Source organism: Geotrypetes seraphini, chromosome 12 (genome assembly GCF_902459505.1).
Source record: "Geotrypetes seraphini chromosome 12, aGeoSer1.1, whole genome shotgun sequence".
NCBI lineage: Eukaryota > Metazoa > Chordata > Amphibia > Gymnophiona > Dermophiidae > Geotrypetes > Geotrypetes seraphini.
The window spans coordinates 109,586,324-109,609,500 of NC_047095.1; the positions used below are offsets into that span (position 1 = coordinate 109,586,324).

Sequence of the window (23,177 nt, forward strand, 5' to 3'; positions counted from 1 at the left end):
CTTTTACTATTTCTCGTGGGACTCGACAGGGATGTCCTCTTTCTCCTTTATTATTTATAATATATCTAGAACCTCTTTTACGTATCTTGAAACAAGATATTCACATTACTGGGATTCGGGTGATAGATCAAGATTTTAAAGTATTAGCTTTTGCAGATGATTTCATAATTATTTTGACTGATCCTAAGAATTCTTTACCACATCTTATTGATGCAATATCTGAATTTGGATTTCATTCTGGGTTTCGTCTAAATTATCAGACATCTCTAGCCCTTTCTTTCAATCAGTTCTTGAAGGAACATTGGAAAGGAAATTTCCCATTAACTTGGGCAAGTAAAGTAGTTACTTATTTAGGGATCATTATTCCACAAGATATTATCTGTTAAAATGATCTTAATATTCAACCGTTATTGAATAAGACCAAATCAACCTTATTAATATGGAGACATTTTCCTATCTTTTTAATGGGACGTATTTCTCTTTATAATATGATAATTCTTCCTCAATGGTTATATGTATATCAAATGTTACCATTGTTGTTGTATTCTAAAGTAGAGCTTGGACAGGAGCGGTGAGACATGGTCGAATTTACTTTTTACGAAGATGAGCTTGGCAGCGGCATTCTGGATCCGCTGAAGTCTATGAAGGCTTTTCTTGGTAAGGCTTAGGTAGATTGAGTTGCAGTAGTCCAATCTGGACAGGATGATAGATTGGACGAGAACTGTAAAGTGATTTTGATGGAGATAGGATCTTACTTTCCTCAGCATGTGAAGGCTGAAATAGCATTTTTTTGCCAAAGAATTGAGGTGGTCGTTGAAAGACAAAGTGGAGTCGATGGTGATGCCCAGAACATTGCTTGAGGACTCCAGCTGCAGAGTGGAGCCAGAGGACAGGGGGATGGAGGTGGGGAGTTGGTCAAGTTTAGGGCCGAGCCAAAGTAGTTTAGTTTTAGACTCGTTCAGTTTCATTTTGACAGTATGGGCCCAGGACTGGAGGTTCGTTATACAGGAGGATATGTTCTCTGAGAGGTTGGTAAGGTTTGGGTCGGACTCGAGGAGAACTAGGATATCATCAGCATAAGTGTAAATTGTTTCTAGGAGTGATAGGTGGAGGAGTTTAAGGGAGGACATATAGATGTTAAACAGGATAGGAGAAAGAGGTGAGCCTTGCGGGACTCCACACGTTGGTTGCAAGGGGACGGATGAGGTGCCATTCATATTGACGGTGTAAGAGCGAGAGCGTAAGAATTTAGAGAACCAGTCTAAGACTGTGGAGTTGATGCTTATCTCGGAGAGTTGGTAGACTAGGATGTCATGGTGAACAACGTCAAAAGCAGCAGAAAGGTCGAAATGATGGAGGACGGCAAACTTATTTCGAGAGTGGAGTAACTGTACCTTAGAGATTAAGGAGGTCAGTAGGGATTCAGTGTTGAAAATGGAACGAAATCCATATTGGTAAGGTAAGAGGATAGAAAATCTCTCTAAATAAGATGCGAGTTGGGTGGCAATGATGGACTCGAGCAACTTGGTTAATAGAGGGATATTTGCTATTGGGCGGTAGCTGGATGGTGTGGAGGGGTCTAGGTCAGATTTTTTCAGTAGAGGGTTCAGGGCTATATGGCCCATTTCTGGGGAGAAAAGACCCGAGTGTAAGGCGGAATTGATGAGTTCAGTAATAGAAGAGATGGCCTGCGCGGGAATTTTCTCATATAGGTAGGAGGGGAATGGGTCTAAGGAGCAGTTGCAGGATTTCAGTTTGAGGCAAAGTTTGAGGACCGTGGATTCGGATACGAGCTCAAAGATGGACCAGGATCTGTCGACTGGGATGGGGTAGGAGGTCGTTGGGGTAGAAATGGAGTCGGTGGGCACCAGGGAGTTGTAGGGGACTGTGGGTGGGAAGGGGGATCTCAAGGTGGTGATCTTATCGTTGAAGAATTTCGCCAGAACACCAGCTGAGGGGGAGGAGGGGACTGAGGTGGAGTCTTTTTTGGAAGTTAAGAAACGCCAGATATTGAATAGAGTACTGCTCTGGTTGTTAGATCTGGTGATTTTATCTGCGTAGAAGTTCTGTCTTGCTTTTTTCAGAACTGTATTGTAGAACTTGATGTTGGCCCTCCAGGACTGTCTGTCGAAAGGGGATTTAGATTTTCTCCATTTGCGCTCCAGAGCTCGACATTTCTGCTTTAGTTCTCTGTGATAGGGAAGAAACCAAGGGGCCTTACGGGAGTAGGAGATGGTTTTAGTGGAAAGAGGGGCGAGGGAGTGGTAAGTGGACTGGGAAAGTTTGACCTTTCGATCTTTGGACACTATCACCACAAGGTCCCTCTCCCCGTCAGTACATATCAGCTTCTCACCTCCCAGCATATACGGTTCCTTCCAATTATTAATCCCCAAATGCATTACTCTGCATTTCTTTGCATTGAATTTTAGTTGCCAGGCATTAGACCATTCCTCTAACTTTTGCAGATCGTTTTTCATATTTTCCACTCCCTCTTCGATGTCTACTCTGTTACAAATCTTGGTATCATCTGCAACAAGGCACACTTTTTCTTCTAACCCTTCAGCAATGTCACTCACAAAAATATTGAATATGATCGGCCACAGCACCAAACCCTGATGGACTCCACTACTCACCTTTCCTTCCTCCGAGCGACTTCCATTAACCACCACCCTCTGGTGTCTGTCTGACAGCCAGTTTCTGACCCAGTTCATCACTTTGGGTCCTAACTTCAGCCCTTCAAGTTTGTTCAACAGCCTCCTATGAGAAACCATATCAACAACTTTGCTGAAATCTATGTAAATTAAATCTAGCATATGTCCTCGATCCAGCTCTCCGGTCAACCAATCAAAAAATTCAATCAGTTTCATTTGGCATGATTTACCTTTTTTAAATCGATGGAACACTGGTGATGTATATAACGTGATTTAAATCAAGGGAAAAAAGACCTCAAAATACCCCTAAAATGTGAGCAATGAAGTCACAAATATTTTGGGGTTGGGTATCATCACTGGTCAAAAACCCTTGAAGTATTTTTAATATTTTTGCTTTTAATTAATATTTAATATTTTTAAATGTTTTTTTTATAATATTTTTTCTATTAATGTGACCAGTGATGATACCCAACCCCAAAATATTTGTGACTTCATTGCTCACATTTTAGGGGTATTTTGAGGTCTTTTTTCCCTTGATTTAAATCACGTTATATACATCACCAGTGTTCCATCGATTTCTGCTATATTACACAATTATTTGGACACTATTTTGTTTTCCATTCTTTCATTTAGTTTACCTTTTTTAAAGCCATGTTGCCTCAGATCCTGTAACCCATTAGATTCAAGGAAGTGCACTATCCTTTCTTTCAACAACACTTCCATTATTTTTCCAACAATCAAAATGAGGCTCACCGGCCTGTAGTTTACCACTTCATCCCTCTGACCACTTTTGTGAATAGGGACCACATCCGTTCTCCTCCAATACCCGGGAACCACTCCCGTCTACAGAGATTTGTTGAACAAGTCTTTAATAGGACCCGCCAGACCCTCTCTGAGCTCCCTCAGTATTCTGGGATGGAACCCGTCTGGTCCCATCGCTTTGTCCACCTTCAGTTTTTCAAGTTTCTCATAAACACTCTCCTCCATGAACAACGCAGAATCTACTCCATTTTCTCATGTAACTTTGGCAGACAATCTCGGTCCTTCTCCAGGATTTTCTTCTGTGAACACAGAACAGAAGTATTTGTTTAGCACATTTGCTTTTCCCTCATCACTCTCCACATATATGTTTCCAGCATCTTTTAGTTTAGCGATGCTCACTCCGAAGTCATCTCTCCTACAGTGATAGTGTCAGTAGGCAGTTATACCTGCTGTATGTCTAGTTGTAGGCCGGCCCACCTCCCACCCTTTCCCCTCATCTAAAAATGTCTAGTTTTGTTCTGTGTGTTTAGAGGCAGGGGAAAGGCCTAAGCTGGTTTTAGATACGTCCAAGTACCCATTTAGGCCACTTTTTAGACTTTTTTTTTTTAATTATGAGCCCCATATTGTCTAAATTTCTCCACAAGGTTTCTTTTTCCTGCTGTAGTAATATGTAGCCCATCAGTGCAATATAGCTTCTTGTCCTTCCATGTATTTCCCCATCCTCCTATGTACCTAAATCCTTCTTAATGACACCAGGCTTTGAGCCACCTATTAAAGTCCTCTGTGTTTTTCACTCTTTGCTCTCCCTTTCCATATGCAGGCAGTATTTCAGAAAAAGCTAAAGTCTTTACAAAAGGTTTCAAGCCCTCACCAAGCTCCCGAAAAGCTTTCTGTGCTGCAAGTGTGGAGTTGTTGGCCAGGTCATTTGTTCCCAGATGGATAACAACATCAGTGTTAAAATTCTTAGTTTCTTCCTTAATTATAGTCAATATTTGCCTGGAACTCCTGGTAGCCGAGGATCATGGAAGACATTTCACTATTTTGGTCTCCTCGCCTTGTGTTCCAAGATTAATGCCTCTGATGATGGAATTCCCCAACAGTAATAGTTTTCTGTTTTGGGCTTTTTTATTTGTGCTTAGGGTGTGCTTGTTCTCTTGAGTTACCTTCATTGGTTCCAGTCCCACCTCCCTTGTTTTCTTGAGTATTGCAGTGCACTAGTGGAGCGAAGGAATTATGTAGAGGTAATATTTGTGAAGGTGGATGTTTCTGTGTTATATGTCGCAGTCTTCCTGAGCCTAATATGACCCATTTATTCCTTGGCTGTTTTATTCTTTGAGGTAGAGGTGGTAAGTTGGTATGATTTTGTGGAGCGATGAAAGCTGCTTTAATTGTATTCAATTCCTGTTTAAGTTTGCAGAGCTCCTCCTTAATACTAGCAAGTTGAAGACAGATGGGGCAAGCCTTAAGCCTCCAAATAGTGTGTTTGGAATTAAAGCACCACAGTGATTGCATAGAATAAAGGTCATCTTGATTGGTTGTGAAATGACTTGATTTGAGTAGTCCTGAATATTTGGGTCTCTATATATGAGCAGTGATCCCTGGGGTGGATGAGACTATAAGTCTTACCCTGATTCCTATGAAGAGGTACAGGAAATTAGATTTAACACAGGAAAGAGAAGCGTTTATTTTTTTTTAGTAAGAAACACGGAAGAGAAGAAGAGAAATTAAGCAGATATAATGCTGAAAAACAGTGAAAAGAGCAGAATATGAAATTCTGAGTAACTTAGCTTTTAGAAGTTCACAGGGAAGTCTTGTTCACAGCACTGTCCCAAAGTTAATGCTACTGGGCTTGAAAGAACATTGGTCTGACCCAGTAAGGCTATTCTTATGTTCTTATGTCTCAAGTAATTCATATTTTTTTTCTCAATCATTAGATACCACCACAGTCCAGATGTAGCCTGAGTTGCCTTCCTGGGTTCAGGAAATTAACCAGAGAGGGAGAGCCCATTTGCTGCTATGAATGTATCCCCTGTCCAGAGGGAGAGATCTCCATCCATACTGGTGAGAGATTTCATGTTATAATGTGTCATGATCTTGGGCACTTTTTATTTACTTTCAGGCTTATATTTAGTCTTTATTGAAGATTCAACATAGGCCAGCGAAAAGATATGCACTCCTGCTTTTGCAAAAACTTTGAACAAAGCAACAGAGAAATTCTACTCTGCACAAGTCCCGGGGAATTCAAAGAAGAAGCAGAGTGAGCCTGGTCTTCAAATTAAATCACACTTTAATAGCCCATGCCGGGGAATTCAAAGAAGAAGCAGAGTGAGCCTGGTCTTCAAATTAAATCACACTTTAATAGCCCATGTCGAGTCCACTGCATGTTTAGATGACATTCTGTATATTCTACATTGGTTGCTGTTAAACTGTGGTTTGATTGAAGACCAGGATCATTCTGCTTCTTCTTTGGTTTTCAAAAACTTCCCTAGAATTGAGAAGGTCCTGATCTGGACATCTATTTTGAAATCTCAGTGGTCTATATAAAATGGGTTTTCGTATGCCCTAGTTGGAATACCCTATGTCTAATCTAAAAATATGAACTGGATATCACTAGCAAAACTAATCACATTCCTATTGTGTAAGATATATGGAATCTTTGGAAAGCACTCATACATTGTAAATGAAAGCAGATAAAGACCTGAAAAGTCCATCCAGTTTCCCCAATAGTTAAAAGCATTATAAATTCATGATTAAAATAAATTGCATTTTTCTTTGATATTTCTGGACCATTGACTGTAGAAGTCTACCCAGTACTATCTTTATTTTATTTATTCAATTTTCTATACTATTCTCCCAGGGGAGCTCCGAATGGCTTACATGAATTAATTGAGGAACTCAAGCATTTATCCCTGTCTATCCTGGTGGGCTCACAATCTATCTAATGTACCTGAGGCAAAGGGGGATCAGGTGACACATCCATTGTCACAAAGAGCAGTGTAGGTTTGAACCCACAAAGTCATGGTGCCAAGGCTGCAGTTGCAACTACTGCACCACACTCTCAGACATAGTATGGTAAACATTGTCTGACAAAATAGCAAAACCTAGTTAACAAAGCATGGTAGAAACATAATATGACAAAACATGGTATGGTGAGACAGCATGGTGAGCATATTTCAGCAAAACATAGCACGGTAAACACAGTATCACAAAGCATGGCTAATATAGTATGATACAATTTGGAAAAAATTGTAGAGCAAATGTGCCTGATGAAAGGTAGCATAGAAGACAAGGAATGGCAAACCTTAAATGGCAAACATGGCATATAGTATAGTAGGACAAAGATGGTGAATAGTATGTTATAGAGTGGTAGAATATTAAATGACAGAACAAGGTATGATAGGTTGAATTACATCAGCATTTGAGATTCGAGACAAAGGAAGGTCAGGGCCCTTTGTCAGAAGATCTGTGGAGTTGGATAAATGCACTCTCTTAAAGGGCCAGGGGAAGAGGTGAGCTTTTATTGCCTTCCTGCAATTCCGTAGACCTTCTAGTGATCTAATGTATATAGGTATTTTGTTCTAGGGGTGCAGCAAAAACTTTCCTGGGCATTCTCAAAGTGAAGGGTGCTGTCGGTCCAGAGGAAGGCTACTAAAATGGTATGTGGTCTTCATCATAAGACGTATGGCGACAGACTTAAAGATCTCAATCTGTATACTTTGGAGGAAAGGTGGGAGAGGGGAGATATGATAGAGATGTTTAAATACCTATGTAATGTAAATGCACATGAGTTGAGTCTCTTTCATTTGAAAGGAAACTGCAATCAGAAGGCTTAGGATGAACTTAAGAGGTGATAGGCCCACAGTAATCTGAGAAAATACTTTTTTACGGAAAGAGTGGTAGATGCATGGAACAGTCACCCAGAAGAGGTGGTGGAGACAGAGACTGTGGCTGAATTCAAAAGGGCTTGGAATAGGCACGTGCGATATCTCGGAGAGAGAAAGTGATAATGGGCAGACTAGATGGGCCATTTGGCTTCTATCTGCCATCATTTTTCTATGTTTCTATATAATTTCTTTTCCTCTTGCAAGCGAAGTAGTGAGTTTGGGGCAATGGGCAGAATTTTGGAGGCCATATAGGCTGGTACCATGTTCTATAAGCGTTTGTAGACCATTACTAGAACTTTATATATATATCATTTGTCAATCAGCAGCCAGTGGGCAGAACGCAATGCCAGGGTGATTGGGTCTCATTTGCAGAGATTCTTTAGGAGTTGGATGGAAGCAATTTGCAATCATTGTAGTTGATGGAGGATTTTTTAGTGATCCCATTTAGGAGTGCATTCCAGTGGCCCATAACGGAGAGGATGAAGGCATAGAGTAGCTGAGAGAAGTCTGGTTCTGTGAAGTATCTTCTGATATTTTCCACAGCTGCCAGAAGTAGTAGAATGAAGCAGGTACTATATGGGAGATATGGTCAGAGAGTGAAAGATTGCCATCAAGGATCACCCCTAGGCTACATACTTTGCCCTTGGTCATCAAGGTGGCTAATTTCCAAGAGATTAATGAGCAGGCGAGTTTGGAGTTCCTCTCCATATCCAGAGAAACTTATTTTTTGCCACATTTTTTTTCATCTTGTTTTGGATCATCCAGTCTTTTATTTCTGAGAGGCAGTTATGCAGTTTGGAGACTTGAGCATCTTGGTTTGAGCCTTGCAGTAGGGACAGTTGTCAACGGAAAATGAGTGGAACTTTATTTGGTATTTTAAGGTGATGTTTATCATTGATTTGATGTAGAGGTTGAATAGCAGAAGGGAAAGGAGGGCGCTCTGAGGTACTCCATATTTTATTGGTTTAGGTTGTGATAGAGTACCGCAAGGTAAAGGCGGAATAAAAATCACTAATGTAATGAAATGTAATAGAGTATATGTTAGTAGTACACTTTGGGTACTATGGCTCAGGAATGATGAGAACCATTGGAGTGCTCAATTTTTGATTACAATATTTGCAAGTCTGGTGAGGAGGCAGGGGTGATTGTTGGTATTGAGGTGGAGTGATCAATGGTACTGAAGGCAGCATTGAGGTCTAGAAGGATCAGTAGCCCATCATTTCCTTTGTCTTGTATGTTCCATCAGTCATCAATAATGTCCGCTAGAACTGTTTCTTTGCTATGAAATTTTCTGAACCTAGCTTGGTAAGGGGAGAGGGCATTCTGTCTGTCAACAAAGGCCTGGAGTTCTGATAGTATGGTCTTGTAATGAAGTTCGCTAGTGTTCTGGTTGTGATAGTTTATAAAGTTGTGGTAGTTTCTAAAGTTGAAGTCATCAAGGATGGTGATTCATTAGTGGGAGATAACTAACTTGATGATGACTGGAGGAAAAGTCCATAGTCTGTTATTGAGAAAGACATGGGGAAAGCTACTGCTTGCCTTGGATCAATAGCATGGAATGTTGCTACTCCTTGAGTTTTGGCCAAGTACTAGGGTCCTGGCTTGACCACCGTGAGAACGGGCTACTGGGCTTGATGGACCATTATACTAACCAGTAAGGCTATTCTTATGTTCTTATGACTGTTGTGAAATCATCTAGGGCATTCATGGGAAGCTTGGGGCTCTATAGATCAGGGAAAAGGTGTGGCTTCTGGTATGACCAGTGGAGAAGGTGAAGCATTCAATGCCATTTAGTGTGATAAGGTCTATCAGTCTTGGTATGATGTTTTTATTTTAAAATGACTGCTACTCCTCATCCTTTTTTTCTGTATGAGAGCATGCTAAGGCTTCATAGCCTGGGACGCATGTCATGCCTAATGTGACTGCATCATTATCTTTAAGCCAGCTTTCAGTTATCAGGATGTAGACCTTAAACGTCTGCTAGCACTATCCTAATTTTTCAAATTACTGGAGCTCCTCATGAAGCTCTCCCCAACCTATCTGCAACCAAATTGTCTGTGGATCTTGTAACCCAATAGAGTCTAGGAAATTCACTATATTTTTCCTTCAGCAACACTTCCATTATTTTTCCAGTAAGGCTTATTTTCTTGTAGTTTCCTGCATCATCTTTGTGACCACTTTTGTGAAGAGAGATTTCATTCACTTTTCTCCAATCCAAACCCTACACAACCACCAACAACACCCCTCCCCCCTCAGCTATCCTCTTAGCAGAACACTTCAAGAACAAAATTGCCAATGCCAGAGCCACCCTCAATCTTACCCCACCCCATCAAAACGCAATCACAATTCACCTCTCAGAAAAAGAGTCAACTGCAGCAGACAGAACATGGTCTCAGTTCCCCAACATACAATGGTCCGAACTCAATAAACTCTACAAAAAATACAGCCATGCCTCCTGTGACCTCAACCACTGCCCTTCATATCTCCTACCTCCAGTGTAAAATTCTGTACCATCCTTCTACAATGGATTCAATCCACGCTCACAGATGGCATTTTCCCTACTGACCTCAGCAAAATCGTCATCACCCCAATCCAAAAAGACCCAAAAGAACCACCAGACCACCCATCCAACTTCAGACCTATTGCCTCAATACCGCTATACCTCAAAATTACATAAGGCCTAGTAGCCAAACTCCTCACCAACTACCTAGATGACCATAACCTACTCCACCCCATGCAATCAGGCTTCAGAACTAACTTCAGCACAGAGACACTTCTAGGCTCCCTAATGGACACAATCAGACAACACCTTAGCACAGGGAGAAAAATGCTTCTCATACAACTGGACCTAACTGCAGCATTCGACCTAGTTGATCACAACATCCTTCTACAGATCATGGATGCAATAGTTATCTAAGATAAAGTATACTCTTGGTTTGAAGGCTTCCTAAAATCCAGACCCTACAGTGTAAAATCAAAAAAAAATAAATCAGAACCTTGGTCAAACCCCTGCGGCGTACCACAAGGATCCCCACTATCCCCTACCCTCTTCAACCTTGAAAAGGATTCAGGTCCCAAATCCTGCCCCATACTTTCTCTGTCTCTGTCATATGTAAGTCAGGTACCTGGGGACACATCTTAAAGACCAGAAACCATCTTTCAAATATGTCCGTCTTTTATTATGAGTTTCACATATTTATACGAATCAGGTTTGCCAGCATGTGTCAGCATGTGACGTAAGGTCACATGAAACTTTAAACACATCAGCATTTTTCCTAGCTAGAGATTGAAGTCCACTGAGGGTCAGAAAAAGCCTTAACCAGCAGAGCTTCTTAACTAAAGCTGTCTGTAAATACGGCTTAACAAAACAATTGAATTCACTTCACATTATCTCTGTTTAAACATTATCTGTCCTTGTATTCTCTTCAAGGAAGGGAAAGATAAACAGGGCCTACCTTTGCATCTTTAAACAACATATGCCTAAGGACACTTACTAAAGTTCTGATACGTGTCCGTTCAATTCCCCTCTTACGTCATGTAAATGACGTCACAAATACACAGCATGAGCTGGAAGGGAGTGATACTCTAGGTATGTCTCTCAAGGAGGGGTCTTTTTAGGAGCTGTAATACGAATAACACAGTACATGAGCAGTCAAGACAAGAGTGCAAATAATAAGAGATTATGCATTCAACTAAAGTGCTGATCCCAAAAATTAGATAAATCAGAGTTACATTTGAACTCAGCAAAGAGGTCTGCTAATTTCTGAATGTCCATAGGAGGACCTATATTGTCAGAAAGAAAAGTACAACAGCTTAAAGTACTGAGGAGAATTTTTCAGAATTCTCAGCTAGAATCATATCTAGGGCCATATGATTTTGAGAACCATCTGAGAAGTGGAGCCTAATTGATCAGTAATACTTTGCAAGGCGTTCCTAGAATAGTTCACAAAGCGTTGCTGATTATAATAATTTTAACTAATCCGATCAACATTCTTATTAATAGTAATAAAGGGAATAAGGAACTCAAACCCAGCCTTAACCTGAGCTCGGGCCTTAAATTCATCTGGGACCCCTCTTGGGACCCCTATAGCATCTATGTATACATGTGATCAGATTTATATCAAGACAAATAAAAGGAAAAACCATGTGAATAGGAAGGATGCCTTTCAGAAACAATATGCAGAAGCATAGTAACCTTAACTAAAGTGCACTGGGGGTAAATTACCTACAAAACTACTCTGTGTCAGATTAGAAACATGACATATGTAATTGCCCTTATAGATGATAACGGCAATATCAAGCTTTTGCTGTCCTGGCAACATAGGGTATTTAGAACACTGCAGTGCACAAAGAGGATAGGTAAATAACCCAAAAAGGCATGGTTGGATACCAGGAGGGAGGTCCAGAGGTACGGTTCCTAGATGGGGTCTAGCTTGAGCACATATGTAACAATTACTCTTATTATGTTGATCAGCAGTGAATTTCATCCATTCTAACCAAAGGTTACGTTCTGAAAACCCTACCTCAACAGCCACAATATCTTCAAAAGTGGGATTGGCAATAGCCATCATGTCAGTAAGTTTATTGAATGTAGGGGCCAGTGAGTTAGTATTTTTTGGGGCCCCCACAAAATGGCGGGAGAGGATGAGTGGAGGTAGATAGATCCCGTAAGAAAACTGATGGTAGCTAGACCCACCCTTAAACCACATGTCCATAATGTACATACCTTCATCAGTAGGTCTAGGGTTGTCAATAGTAAGAGAAAGCTTAATAATTTGTACAGGAACACTTTTCCTATAACAGTGTCCAACCTTATGAAGGGTCATACAAGTAAGCAGTGATTTACCATTTTGGTCCACTGTTTTTCAGGGTATTTTCTAGTTTATAAGCCCAGTCAGTATCAATATTCCACCCTACCATTCCCCAGAATGCACACTTAACCCCCCAACGTAAGTCAGTAACATATACATATATGTCCTTAGTTTTAGGAATCTCTGAGGACCAATGGCACAGCCTTGGGATATCAATTGATGAACAGTCCACAATGTCACAATACTCAAAGGAGAAGGTGGCAACTTGCACACTGCTGGAATTATACCAAAGGGTAGCATACTATCGGTCTTTTCTGGATTCCAATTGAAGGACAGCCTTTGCGAGGGAGTAGTCCAGCTTGACGTCGTGTTCGCAAAGAGGTGTCGGGGGTGCTGTTTACAGCAGGAGTGTCATTTACAGATGGGTATGGGCAGAAAGTGTCGTGGACCCAGAACACATCATCCCTGTAGACCCAGTTAGAAATGATCCATACAGGGAGAAAAACTAGCAGCAGCAGTGCCAGTAAGAGAATGATAAAGTTGGTAGAATGCTGCAATGAGATCATCATGTTGTTCACTGGAGGAGGTGAAATCTGCGCAGGGAAGACTTGCTTCTAGGGTTTTAGGTTAACCCTCTTCAAGCGACTTGCGTGGATCCAAACAGGAAACTCCTCAGTGAGTGCAGCGGGCCTGGGCACAGCGATCACAGTAGTGGGAAGGCCAAAGGGGAAATCTGTCTGCTTCCGATCCTTGGAAAGCTGCTGGATAATCACCAGGCTGGAAAAAATGGGTAGGAATCTGTGGAGAGAAAGGAGAAGTGCAAGACACGTTTCTTTGAACAAGCCCTAATATTTCAATTAGCTTTTGGACGTATTCCTCCTGTATCAAGGGAAAATCTACCCATGGGGCAGAGAAAGGTCATCCCGTGAGAATCTCAAAGGGAGAGCAGCCAGATGTCTGTGCATACAGAAAGAGATACTTGAAAAGAAATGCTTGAAAAGCATTCCAAATATCATTCAGCAGCTGTACTCCAATGTGATCCAAATAAGAGATAAAAAACAAGAGAAACCATGTTGCCTGTACTGAATGTGGCAACATGTAACAATACCAATTCATTCACTTAGCATAGCCATGGCAAAAGAGAGACAATACTCACTTACTTAAGGTTCTTAATTGAACAATCCAAAAGGATATGTTTTTTCGTGCTTCATATAACTATTATGCACTTCAGAGAGACCATACTGATGTACTGAATGTATTCAGAAATGTATATTGAATGGATCATATGTAGGGAACACCACGAAATAAACGCTGTATAAAGTAAAACTTTTTCTTATAACCCCTAACTAAACTATATTCAGAATATAAAAGCTAAAAGTAAAAGAACATTGCGCAGTTAGGCTAGTAAGAAGTGGAAAAAGAGCTCTAGAAATGGCCAATATTATGTATCCTGGGGTACCCACTAAACTAAGACAAGTAGACATGACACAGACAAAACATAAAGTTTTAAGCGTGGAGCTATTACTCCATCTGTCAAGTGTGCAGGGCTGAATTTAACTCTGCAAATAAACACATTGATATAAAAAAAAACCAAAACAACAAATAATGTATATCATAACCATCTCATATTTGAAAAAAGGCATAAAGCTAATGTCTCTTTGGAGCGTCTCTATCTCTGCAGTGATAAAGAGGACCCGTGGAAAACACTAGAAATATCTGTGCCAAAATGGATCTGGGATGGCTATGTATAAATCCGGAAAAACCCATTTTAAATTAGCAACATCCTAATTTCAGCTAAAACAATAGAAAGGAATTGTATTTTCCAATTTATTTTCAATTCACAACCGTGCCAGTTGTAATTATTGAGCTATATATCTCTGTATCAAGGAGCAAAAGGTCAAGAATGAAAATATCACTAGCAAGAAGTTAAAATGTCGAGCGAGCACTACGATAACCAATACCATGATATTGGGCAATGAATAAGGGAGAGCTAGCAGCTGGTATCCAGGGTTTCCCCTCTTTGCACCAAAGTTCGTCCAAAAGGGCGGCTTTGGGCACCTGCCAAACGCCAGGCATCAAATTCAGAAGGAGCTGTGAAAAAAGAGAGGAAGAGAATCCTGTTCACCCGTGAAACCCAAAAACCCATTTAAAAGAAGGGCTTGAACATCGTGAAGAGTATGAAGGGTAATGGGGTGACCTAGGATCAGAAAAGTAACCATCTCTACCACCATAGCACAAGCAGCCAGGGAACTTGAACAGGAGTGACTATAAAAAAAGGCAACAGAGCGTAACTTACCGCCATGTTCTCCCTTCATGGTGTTACAATAGTCCCAAACAAAGAGATAAAACATGTGGGCATAAGCAGGAAAACCCAAACTTGAGCTAGAAACCAAAGCACATCTTAAATGTCCAACATTTCATAAGTCCATCTGATAAGAGCAGTCATTTCAGAAACCAGGGTCTGTCTCAAAATCTGGTCATAGAAGGAACAAGCAGAGATCCATTGGCGGCAGTGACCAATCATAGCAAGAAAAGTAAACATGTCTTTCTTGGTAGCTGGGCGGGGGCAGACCCAGAACAGCAGCAATGCAGAAAGTGCAGATTTTCCTCTGACCATGAGACAGGACAAAACCCAGGTATTTCACTTCAGATGTACACCAGTGCAGTTTATTTCATGACACCTTGTGACCACACACAGACAACCATTATATCAGCCTGACAGGTCTCCTGAATTATGGAACACAAAAGTTGTACAAAATAAGAATAGGACCATGAGGGGCAGTGCATGACTTGTAGAATAGCCCGAAGGACATTCCACACTAGGTATACTGTTGCTTAAAGGTGAAGGCAAAAAAAGAGCTGAAAAGCTTCACCAACAGGGACTAAAATAAAACATTCTTTAGGATAATGACAGAAAAAAAAAATAATTGGCTGCCGGTGGAATGGTGGAAGAAACATAAGTGCAATGAGAATTACCAAAACACTAACAGCCCTAAATCTAGGACGAAACAGGGAATGCCATCAGCTTTGGCAACAAGAGCGATGGGCGTATTATAAGAAGAGATGGTGGTTTTGATAATGCCGGAGAAAAGTCAAGAGACAAGCAGTGGAATCTCACCTTACTGCTTTATAAAACCAAGAATGAGTAACTTCAAAGAAGCACTATAGGGGGTCAGTGGAAGCCCAAACAGAGAAGTCTGGGGGAAGGGACAAAAACATTCATGCACAGACCCTGATAATGAAAGCAAAGAACAGATTAGCTTTTGCTCTGCACAAGAAAGAAAACCTTTAAAACGGAATTTTTTCTTTTTTTTTTTTTTTAACTACAAGGGAAAGATCTTAGACTGATTCAAACATCGCATTCAATTCATTCCACATAACAGCATGTCCTACCTCAGTAGTAAACATTGGTGACACAGAAAGATGGGAGCTGAAGGAAAAATGTCATACACACACACAGCCGTACAAGTCTCATTTGTCTAGGAGTAAGTGCCTTTATGACTCATTACAAAACCCATATAACAATGCAAAAATATTCGCTTATCTTACCTTATAAGCGAGGTACAGTAATAAGAGACAATAAAATCTTATACTCTATAAAAGTTTTAACCTTACAAATGACAGAGTGGGCAGGGGGGTTCTATAAATAATTTCATTCTTTCCGAAAGAATGGCAGCTGCTTATATATATGAGGGGTGCTTACCGAAAGTACCCCGAGATTTTCCCCAAAAAAACTCCATAATAGAACCCAAAGCTTGAACTTAAAATAAAGGGTGGGTACAGGTCACCACTACCCAGTGAGTATTAAAGAACAGAAAAAATTCAGAAATACTCACAAAATACCGGTGATATCATCTGCCCATCGCGGACAAGCCCCCAACTGAAAAGGATTCAGGTCCCAATTCCTGCCCCATACTTTCTCTGTCTCTGTCATATGTAAGTCAGGTACCTGGGGACACATCTTAAAGACCAGAAACCATCTTTCAAATATGTCCGTCTTTTATTATGAGTTTCACATATTTATACGAATCAGGTTTGCCAGCATGTGTCAGCATGTGACGTAAGGTCACATGAAACTTTAAACACATCAGCATTTTTCCTAGCTAGAGATTGAAGTCCACTGAGGGTCAGAAAAAGCCTTAACCAGCAGAGCTTCTTAACTAAAGCTGTCTGTAAATACGGCTTAACAAAACAATTGAATTCACTTCACATTATCTCTGTTTAAACATTATCTGTCCTTGTATTCTCTTCAAGGAAGGGAAAGATAAACAGGGCCTACCTTTGCATCTTTAAACAACATATGCCTAAGGACACTTACTAAAGTTCTGATACGTGTCCGTTCAAACCTATACACTGCTTCTCTAGGAACACATCTGGACAATCTAGGCATAACCACCTATAGTTATGCAGATGACATTACCATCCTCATCCCATATGATCAGCCTAAACCCACCATAACAAACACACTACACCAAACACTAGAAACACTCACGACCTGGATGAAAGATCACAAACTTAAACTCAACCTAGACAAAACCAAATTCATCCTCCTCGAAAATGACAAAGTCCAAACCATAACCAATTTAAACTCAATCAACTATCTAATACAAACCATCATAAAACTACTTGGCATAACCATAGACAGATGCAGCACCATGTAACCGCAAATAAATAAAACAATACAGAAATTCTTCGCAATCATGAGAAATCTGAGACTAGTCCGGAAATTCTTTGAAAGAACACAATTCCAACTTATAGTACAATCCGTAATTCTAGGTCTGCTGGACTACTACAACATCCTCTTCCTTCCATGCCTTGTTACTATGACTAGACAACTTCAAACAATCCAAAATACAGCTTTGAGACTCATCTACTCATTGAGAAAACATGACCATATCACAGAAGCTACATCAACTCACATTGGCTACCAATCCAAGAAAGAATACAATTTAAATTCTACTGCATGTTATTTAAAACCCTAAATGGAGACAGCCCATCTTACCTGAACAACCGCCTCATCCAAGCATCCACTGCCAGACACAGAAAAACACACTCCCCATTCATACCTCCCCCGATCAAGGAAGTAAAACGATCAAAAGTACACAACGGCCTCCTAGCCACTTAAGCCACAAGACTGGACAACCAGATCTCCAACCTTCTGACGACCACCCCAGACTACAAGACATTCAGAAAAGAAATAAAAACTATACTTTTCAAGAAATTCCTGAAGCAGCCATAACATCACGCACTCTTAATAACTCTAAAATTGACACTTGATCTACTCTTTACTTCACTAGTAACAATAGTGCTTCCATTGTTTTAATTCTTTTGCAAGCCGCCTTACCCTTAACAACCCGAGAAATGTTAAAAGATCTATTACTTACCTCTCTAGTTAATCAATAGTTCTCCCATTGTAACCCCCGTTTTATTAATCTTTTGTAAGCCGCTTTGAACCTCAAGGTAATGACGGAATAGAAATCCCTAATGTAATAATTTGTTTCCAGGTGGATAATGCCATCAGAATTATAGTATTTGCCTGGCACTCCTGGTAGTTGAGGATTCTGGAAGGCATTTTATCAGAAATATTGAGATCCAACTGACTAATACCTTGGAATTTCTCAGAGTAATCCTTGACCCTGATCTAAAATGAAAAACCATCTCCCTCATGTACTTAAGAAAATCTTTTTGAACTGAAAATTATCAAACCCCTGAAGTGAGTATTATCTGATGAGAATTTCAGACTTGTTGTCCAAAGCACCATCATACCTCTCTTTGACTAAAGCAATGCTTACTAATGGGAGTTCCCCCAAACACCCAAAAACTCTGCAATCTGTACAAATTACTGTAGCCGGGTTGATTCATAATATCCCATGACATGAGCATATCACACCAACATTGATGTATTTATACTGTTTGCCAATAGAGTATTGCATCTGATATACAGTGAAACAGTGATTCTGGTTGTCAAAGCATGATGGGTATGTTATCTCCTTTACTGGCATCCACACTATATAGCCATCAACCTACTCGACCACTATAGTCCTCAAAAACTAACTTCTTTGACATGATTTTTTATGGAACCACCGTCACAAACGTAAAGGCGGAGGTTTAGCCATAATCTTTCTCAAAAATTTAATTAAATCTCAGGATCAATCTGTTATCAATTCTACTATTGAATATCTCCACTTCAAAATAAATTCCACAAATAAAACTGACTTTCTCTTATTATACCTTCCCCCTCCAATAGACTATTCAAAATTATCCTCACTTCATAATTTACTCTTCGAATTTTGCTCAACTGCTAACTGCCCAATCATACTGGGTGACTTTAACATCCATTTTGATAACCATAATAACCCACAAACCTTAGAAACTATCAAACTTTTTAATGACCTAGATCTGCAAATATTGATTCATGATCCCACTCACCAGGCTAAACATATATTAGATATGATTCTAATTCCTTCTTCTGAATCAATATCCTACTCCACTCCGAATATTCTTTCAGTTCCCTGGTCCGATCACTGCTTAATCTCTTTAAATCTTCACTTCCCCAAACAAATGATATCAAACTATTCTTCCAAAACCAAAACATATTCATACAGGGACTTTTCTCAATTAGAAAATTCAGACATCTCATCAAAATTTAGCCCTTCAACCATCATTCCATCATTTGAAACAATTGACGATCAACTTTATTACTGGAATTCAAATTTAGAATCCATACTAAACACTAAAACACCACTAGTCACTAAAACTGTAATCAACAAAAAACCCAAAAATCCATGGTATTCCAAAAAGCTATCTTTAATCAAGACTCAACTTCGTGCTGCAGAAAGGAAATGGCGTTCCTCAAAATCCCTCACCAACCTTCAAAAATTTAAAGACACCTCTCTCTACTATAAACATGAAATTACCCAGGCAAAAAAATCTTTCTATAATAACAAAATTCAAAAGGCAAAAAACACTTCTGTCCTCTTTAATATTTTAAAATCAGTTAACCCAGAAAAAAATAAAAATATGCCAAATCAAACATCAATACTGACAGCTCAAGAACTAGCGGACTATTTCTGCCAAAAAATATCAATAATAAGACAAACATTCACGACCAATACATTAATCTCTCCGGGTATCGAAAACCTATCTACAATTAACTCTATTCCAACAGCCAAATGCATAAATTTCAAAATTCCAACTATAAATGACATTGAAAGACACCTCAAATCAATCAACTTAAAAGGTTCTCCTACAGAAATTATTCCGCCATTCTATTTAAAAAAATATTTCGATTTTTTTGGTCCTTTTATTCTATCTCTCATTCAAAAATGTTTATCTTCTGCTACCGTTCCTTCTGCTTGGAAAACTTCTACTGTAATACCAATTTTAAAAAACTTTAAGTCCAGTCAAGATGACTCATCTAATTACCGCCCCATCTCAAATCTTCCATTCCTAATGAAACTGACGGAAAAACTAGTTTTCGAACAACTATCTGACTTCATTGAATCCTCTAATGCGTTACATCCAAACCAAACAGGTTTTCGTAAATATCACAGTACCGAATATTCCATGATTGGTCTTGTCACAAATATTCACTACTTCCTTGACCATCACAAATCTGTAGCTCTCTTTTCTCTAGATCTATCCGCAGCCTTCGATACCATAGATCATGATATTCTTCTCAATCGTCTACAATCACTAGGGGTAGAGGGCCAAGTCTTACAATGGTTAACCTCCTTTTTATCGGATCGTCTCTCTAGAGTTAAATTCAATGAATCCTATTCCGAATTCTTCTCCTCATCTTTTGGAGTTCCACAAGGATCAATACTTTCTCCTCTTCTATTCAACATTTTCCTATCCCCACTTATCACCATGTCACAATCACTAGGATTTACAGCCTTTTCTTACGCTGACGACATTCAGCTAATGCACCCTCTCAATCCTGAAAATACTGCAGAAATAAAAATCATCAATGACAAACTAGAAAAAATTAAAAACTGGCTAAAAAATAATAAACTGGTTCTAAACACTCAAAAAACAAAATCCATGCTTTTCACTTGGAAAAGAGATATATCCCAAAAAATACCATTCACACTTGACAATATTCCTATAGAACCGGTACCTAAGCTAAAAATTCTAGGTGTAACCCTTGATGTAGATCTATCTTATCATGATCATATCAGTGTAATAGTCAAATCATGCTTCTACAGACTACGGCTTTTACGTTCAATCTCTACATTCTTGGATACTAAATCCCTCAATATTTTAATTCACTCTCTTATTATTTCCAAACTGGACTACTGCAACTCTCTTCTAATTAATATAACTCAAAAAGAAAATAGACGTCTCCAAATTATCCAAAATACAGCAATCAAACTAATTCATAACGCAAAGAAATTTGACCATGTCACCCCCTTATTAATTAAATCACACTGGCTTCCTATAACCCATAGAATTACGTTTAAAATTTTATTCCTGGTTTACAAAACTTTAACCTTCAATGAACCTCAATATATTGCAAAAATGATTGTCCCACACAAAACTTTACGTTCTCTTAGATCTTCTTCTTCACAATTGCTCTCGGTCCCTTCATTAAAAGTCATAGGCACTAGGCGAAACGATATATTTTCTGTAAAAGCCCCCACACTGTGGAACTCCCTTCCAAATTTCATTAAAAACGAAACTGACCTTGTTATGTTTAAGAAAATTTTAAAAACTTATCTATTTCAAGACGCGTTTGACATATGAAATACCACCTTTTAGGTCCTATATTCTTCCTAACCCTTTATTACCCAATGTGCTTCCCCTTCGATGTCAATTTCTAACAAAGAACAAGATTGTAACTTTTCCCCTTCCTTCCCACCCCCTCCTGTTCGTCTAATTTTGTCTGTCTTATGAGTAACTACTGTAAACTAATTGTATTACCACATTCTGATGGTTTTTAATTCTGTACATCGCTTAGATATTATTATAAGCGATTCATCAAATAAAGGTCAAACTTGAAACTTGAAACTTGAAACTACCCTCCACTGAAAAAAATCCACCTTGAAGAATGCAGGAACTCTATTTTTTTACATTAAGGGTCCCCAGAGGTAGAACCTGCTCTCAGAACAAATTCAGTTGATATCTTAAGGCATTTAGAACCTCAGTGAAAATATATCTATTTAAAGATGCCTATACCACCTATTCATTGGTGATGGAAAATCACTAAGCAGAAATGAAGGGTTAGGCTATAGAGCTAGAACCTTAACCTGAGAGTTGAAATTACTTAGCTAATTGTACTTTGTCTTGTCTCTAATGTGATTATATTCCTTTATATCTCATCCCACCCTATACTTGTTACCCCTGAAAATTTTATTTCCCATCTTAAATTATGTATGTAGTACTGTAATCTACCTAGAAACTTACTGATTGCATGGAATATAAATCCTTCAAATAAATACAATTTTGGGCTCCTTCACCTTTGTTCCAAATTTAATGCCTCCAATGATGGAATACCCTAGCAGGAATAATTTCCCGATCTGAGATTTTTATTTGTGCACTGGGGTGCTTTTTTCAATACATTTCAAGTACCTCTTAGAGATACAGTACATGATTGCATAAGCAGTAAGCTCATTGTCTATTACATGTTTAATATTTCTGCAGTCTCTCATTCTGAAACATGCCTTATAATAATGAAAAGTGTTCATTTTCTGTTCATTTGCTGTCATATAACTGATGCTATTTATGACATAATAGGATAATATTTTTTCATTCTCAGATATGGACACCTGTACAAAATGCCCAGAGGACCAATGGCCCAATCAAAAGAGAGATGCCTGTATCCCAAAAGTGATAGTTTTCCTATCTTATGATGAACCTGTGGGGTTAACGTTGACTTTCATTTGTCTTTTCTTATTTCTCATTAATGTTGTTATTTTGGGGCTCTTCATTCATTACAAAGACACCCCGATAGTGAAAGCCAACAACCGGGAACTCAGTTACATTCTTCTCATCTCCCTCATGCTCTGCTTCCTCTGCTCCTTGGTATTCATTGGCCATCCTGACAAATTGACTTGTATCCTCCGACAAACTGCCTTTGGGATCATGTTCTCCATTGCTCTCTCCTCCATATTGGCAAAGACCATCACTGTAGTCCTGGCCTTTCATACCACCAAACCTGGAAGCAAGCTTCGAAAATGGATGGGTACCAGGATTTCAGTTTCTATCGTCCTTTCCTGTTCCCTTATTCAAACTGCTGTGTGTCTTGCCTGGTTGTTTATTGCTCCCCCATTCCCATATCTTAATATGAGATCAGAAATTGGAACAATATTAATTGAATGTAATGAAGGTTCAATAGTTGCATTTTATTGTGTTCTGGGTTACCTGGGCTTTTTGGCTGGCATCAGCTTCATCGTAGCTTTCCTAGCAAGGAATCTACCTGACAGGTTCAATGAGGCCAAGTACATCACTTTCAGCATGCTGGTGTTTTGCAATGTCTGGATCTCTTTCATCCCAACATATCTGAGCACCAAGGGCAAATATATGGTAGCGGTGGAAGTATTTGCTATCCTGGCCTCCAGTGCTGGACTTTTGGGCTGTATCTTTTTCCCTAAGTGCTATATTATTCTGCTAAGACCTGAAAGGAACAGTAGAAAACGCATATGAAAAAAATTAAATTATTATTATTTGAGTAAAGGATGGCTTAATTTAATATCAGGTATCAGTGATTGGACATGTCAAAGGTAAATTTCCTTTTTATACCTAGAACCTTTATCGTTGGTTGAGGTCATCCTAAATTTCATTATTTTATTATAACTAAGGCCGTGATACTGCCATGGAATTGAATGAACTTTGGTGTTTATTATATTATATACAATTCCAATGTAAAATTTAAGTAATTATTATAGTTATTAATAAAGTTGCTGGTGATACTTTTTATTGGAATAAATTTACATATGTACACATGGATCGCATTATTATTTAAATTTACATACACAAAAGGTGCATAAATTTATGAACATAAGAACAAAAGTGCTGCCATATTCGGACAGAATGAACATCCGTTAAGCCCAGTATCATATTTCCAAGAG

At 39.2% G+C, this 23,177-nt stretch overlaps 1 protein-coding gene across 1 annotated transcript in view; it reads left to right on the forward strand.

Moving 5' to 3' along the window:
- The window catches only part of LOC117346285 (vomeronasal type-2 receptor 26-like), a 64,750-nt gene extending 41,998 nt beyond the window's left edge, over positions 1-22,752 (forward strand). Inside the window, exons 5-6 of the mRNA XM_033915686.1 lie at positions 5,348-5,474; positions 21,866-22,752. Coding sequence (XP_033771577.1) covers positions 5,348-5,474; positions 21,866-22,752 — 1,014 coding nt within the window. The remainder of the gene's footprint in view (positions 1-5,347; positions 5,475-21,865) is intronic.
- Positions 22,753-23,177: the final 425 nt, after the last annotated feature.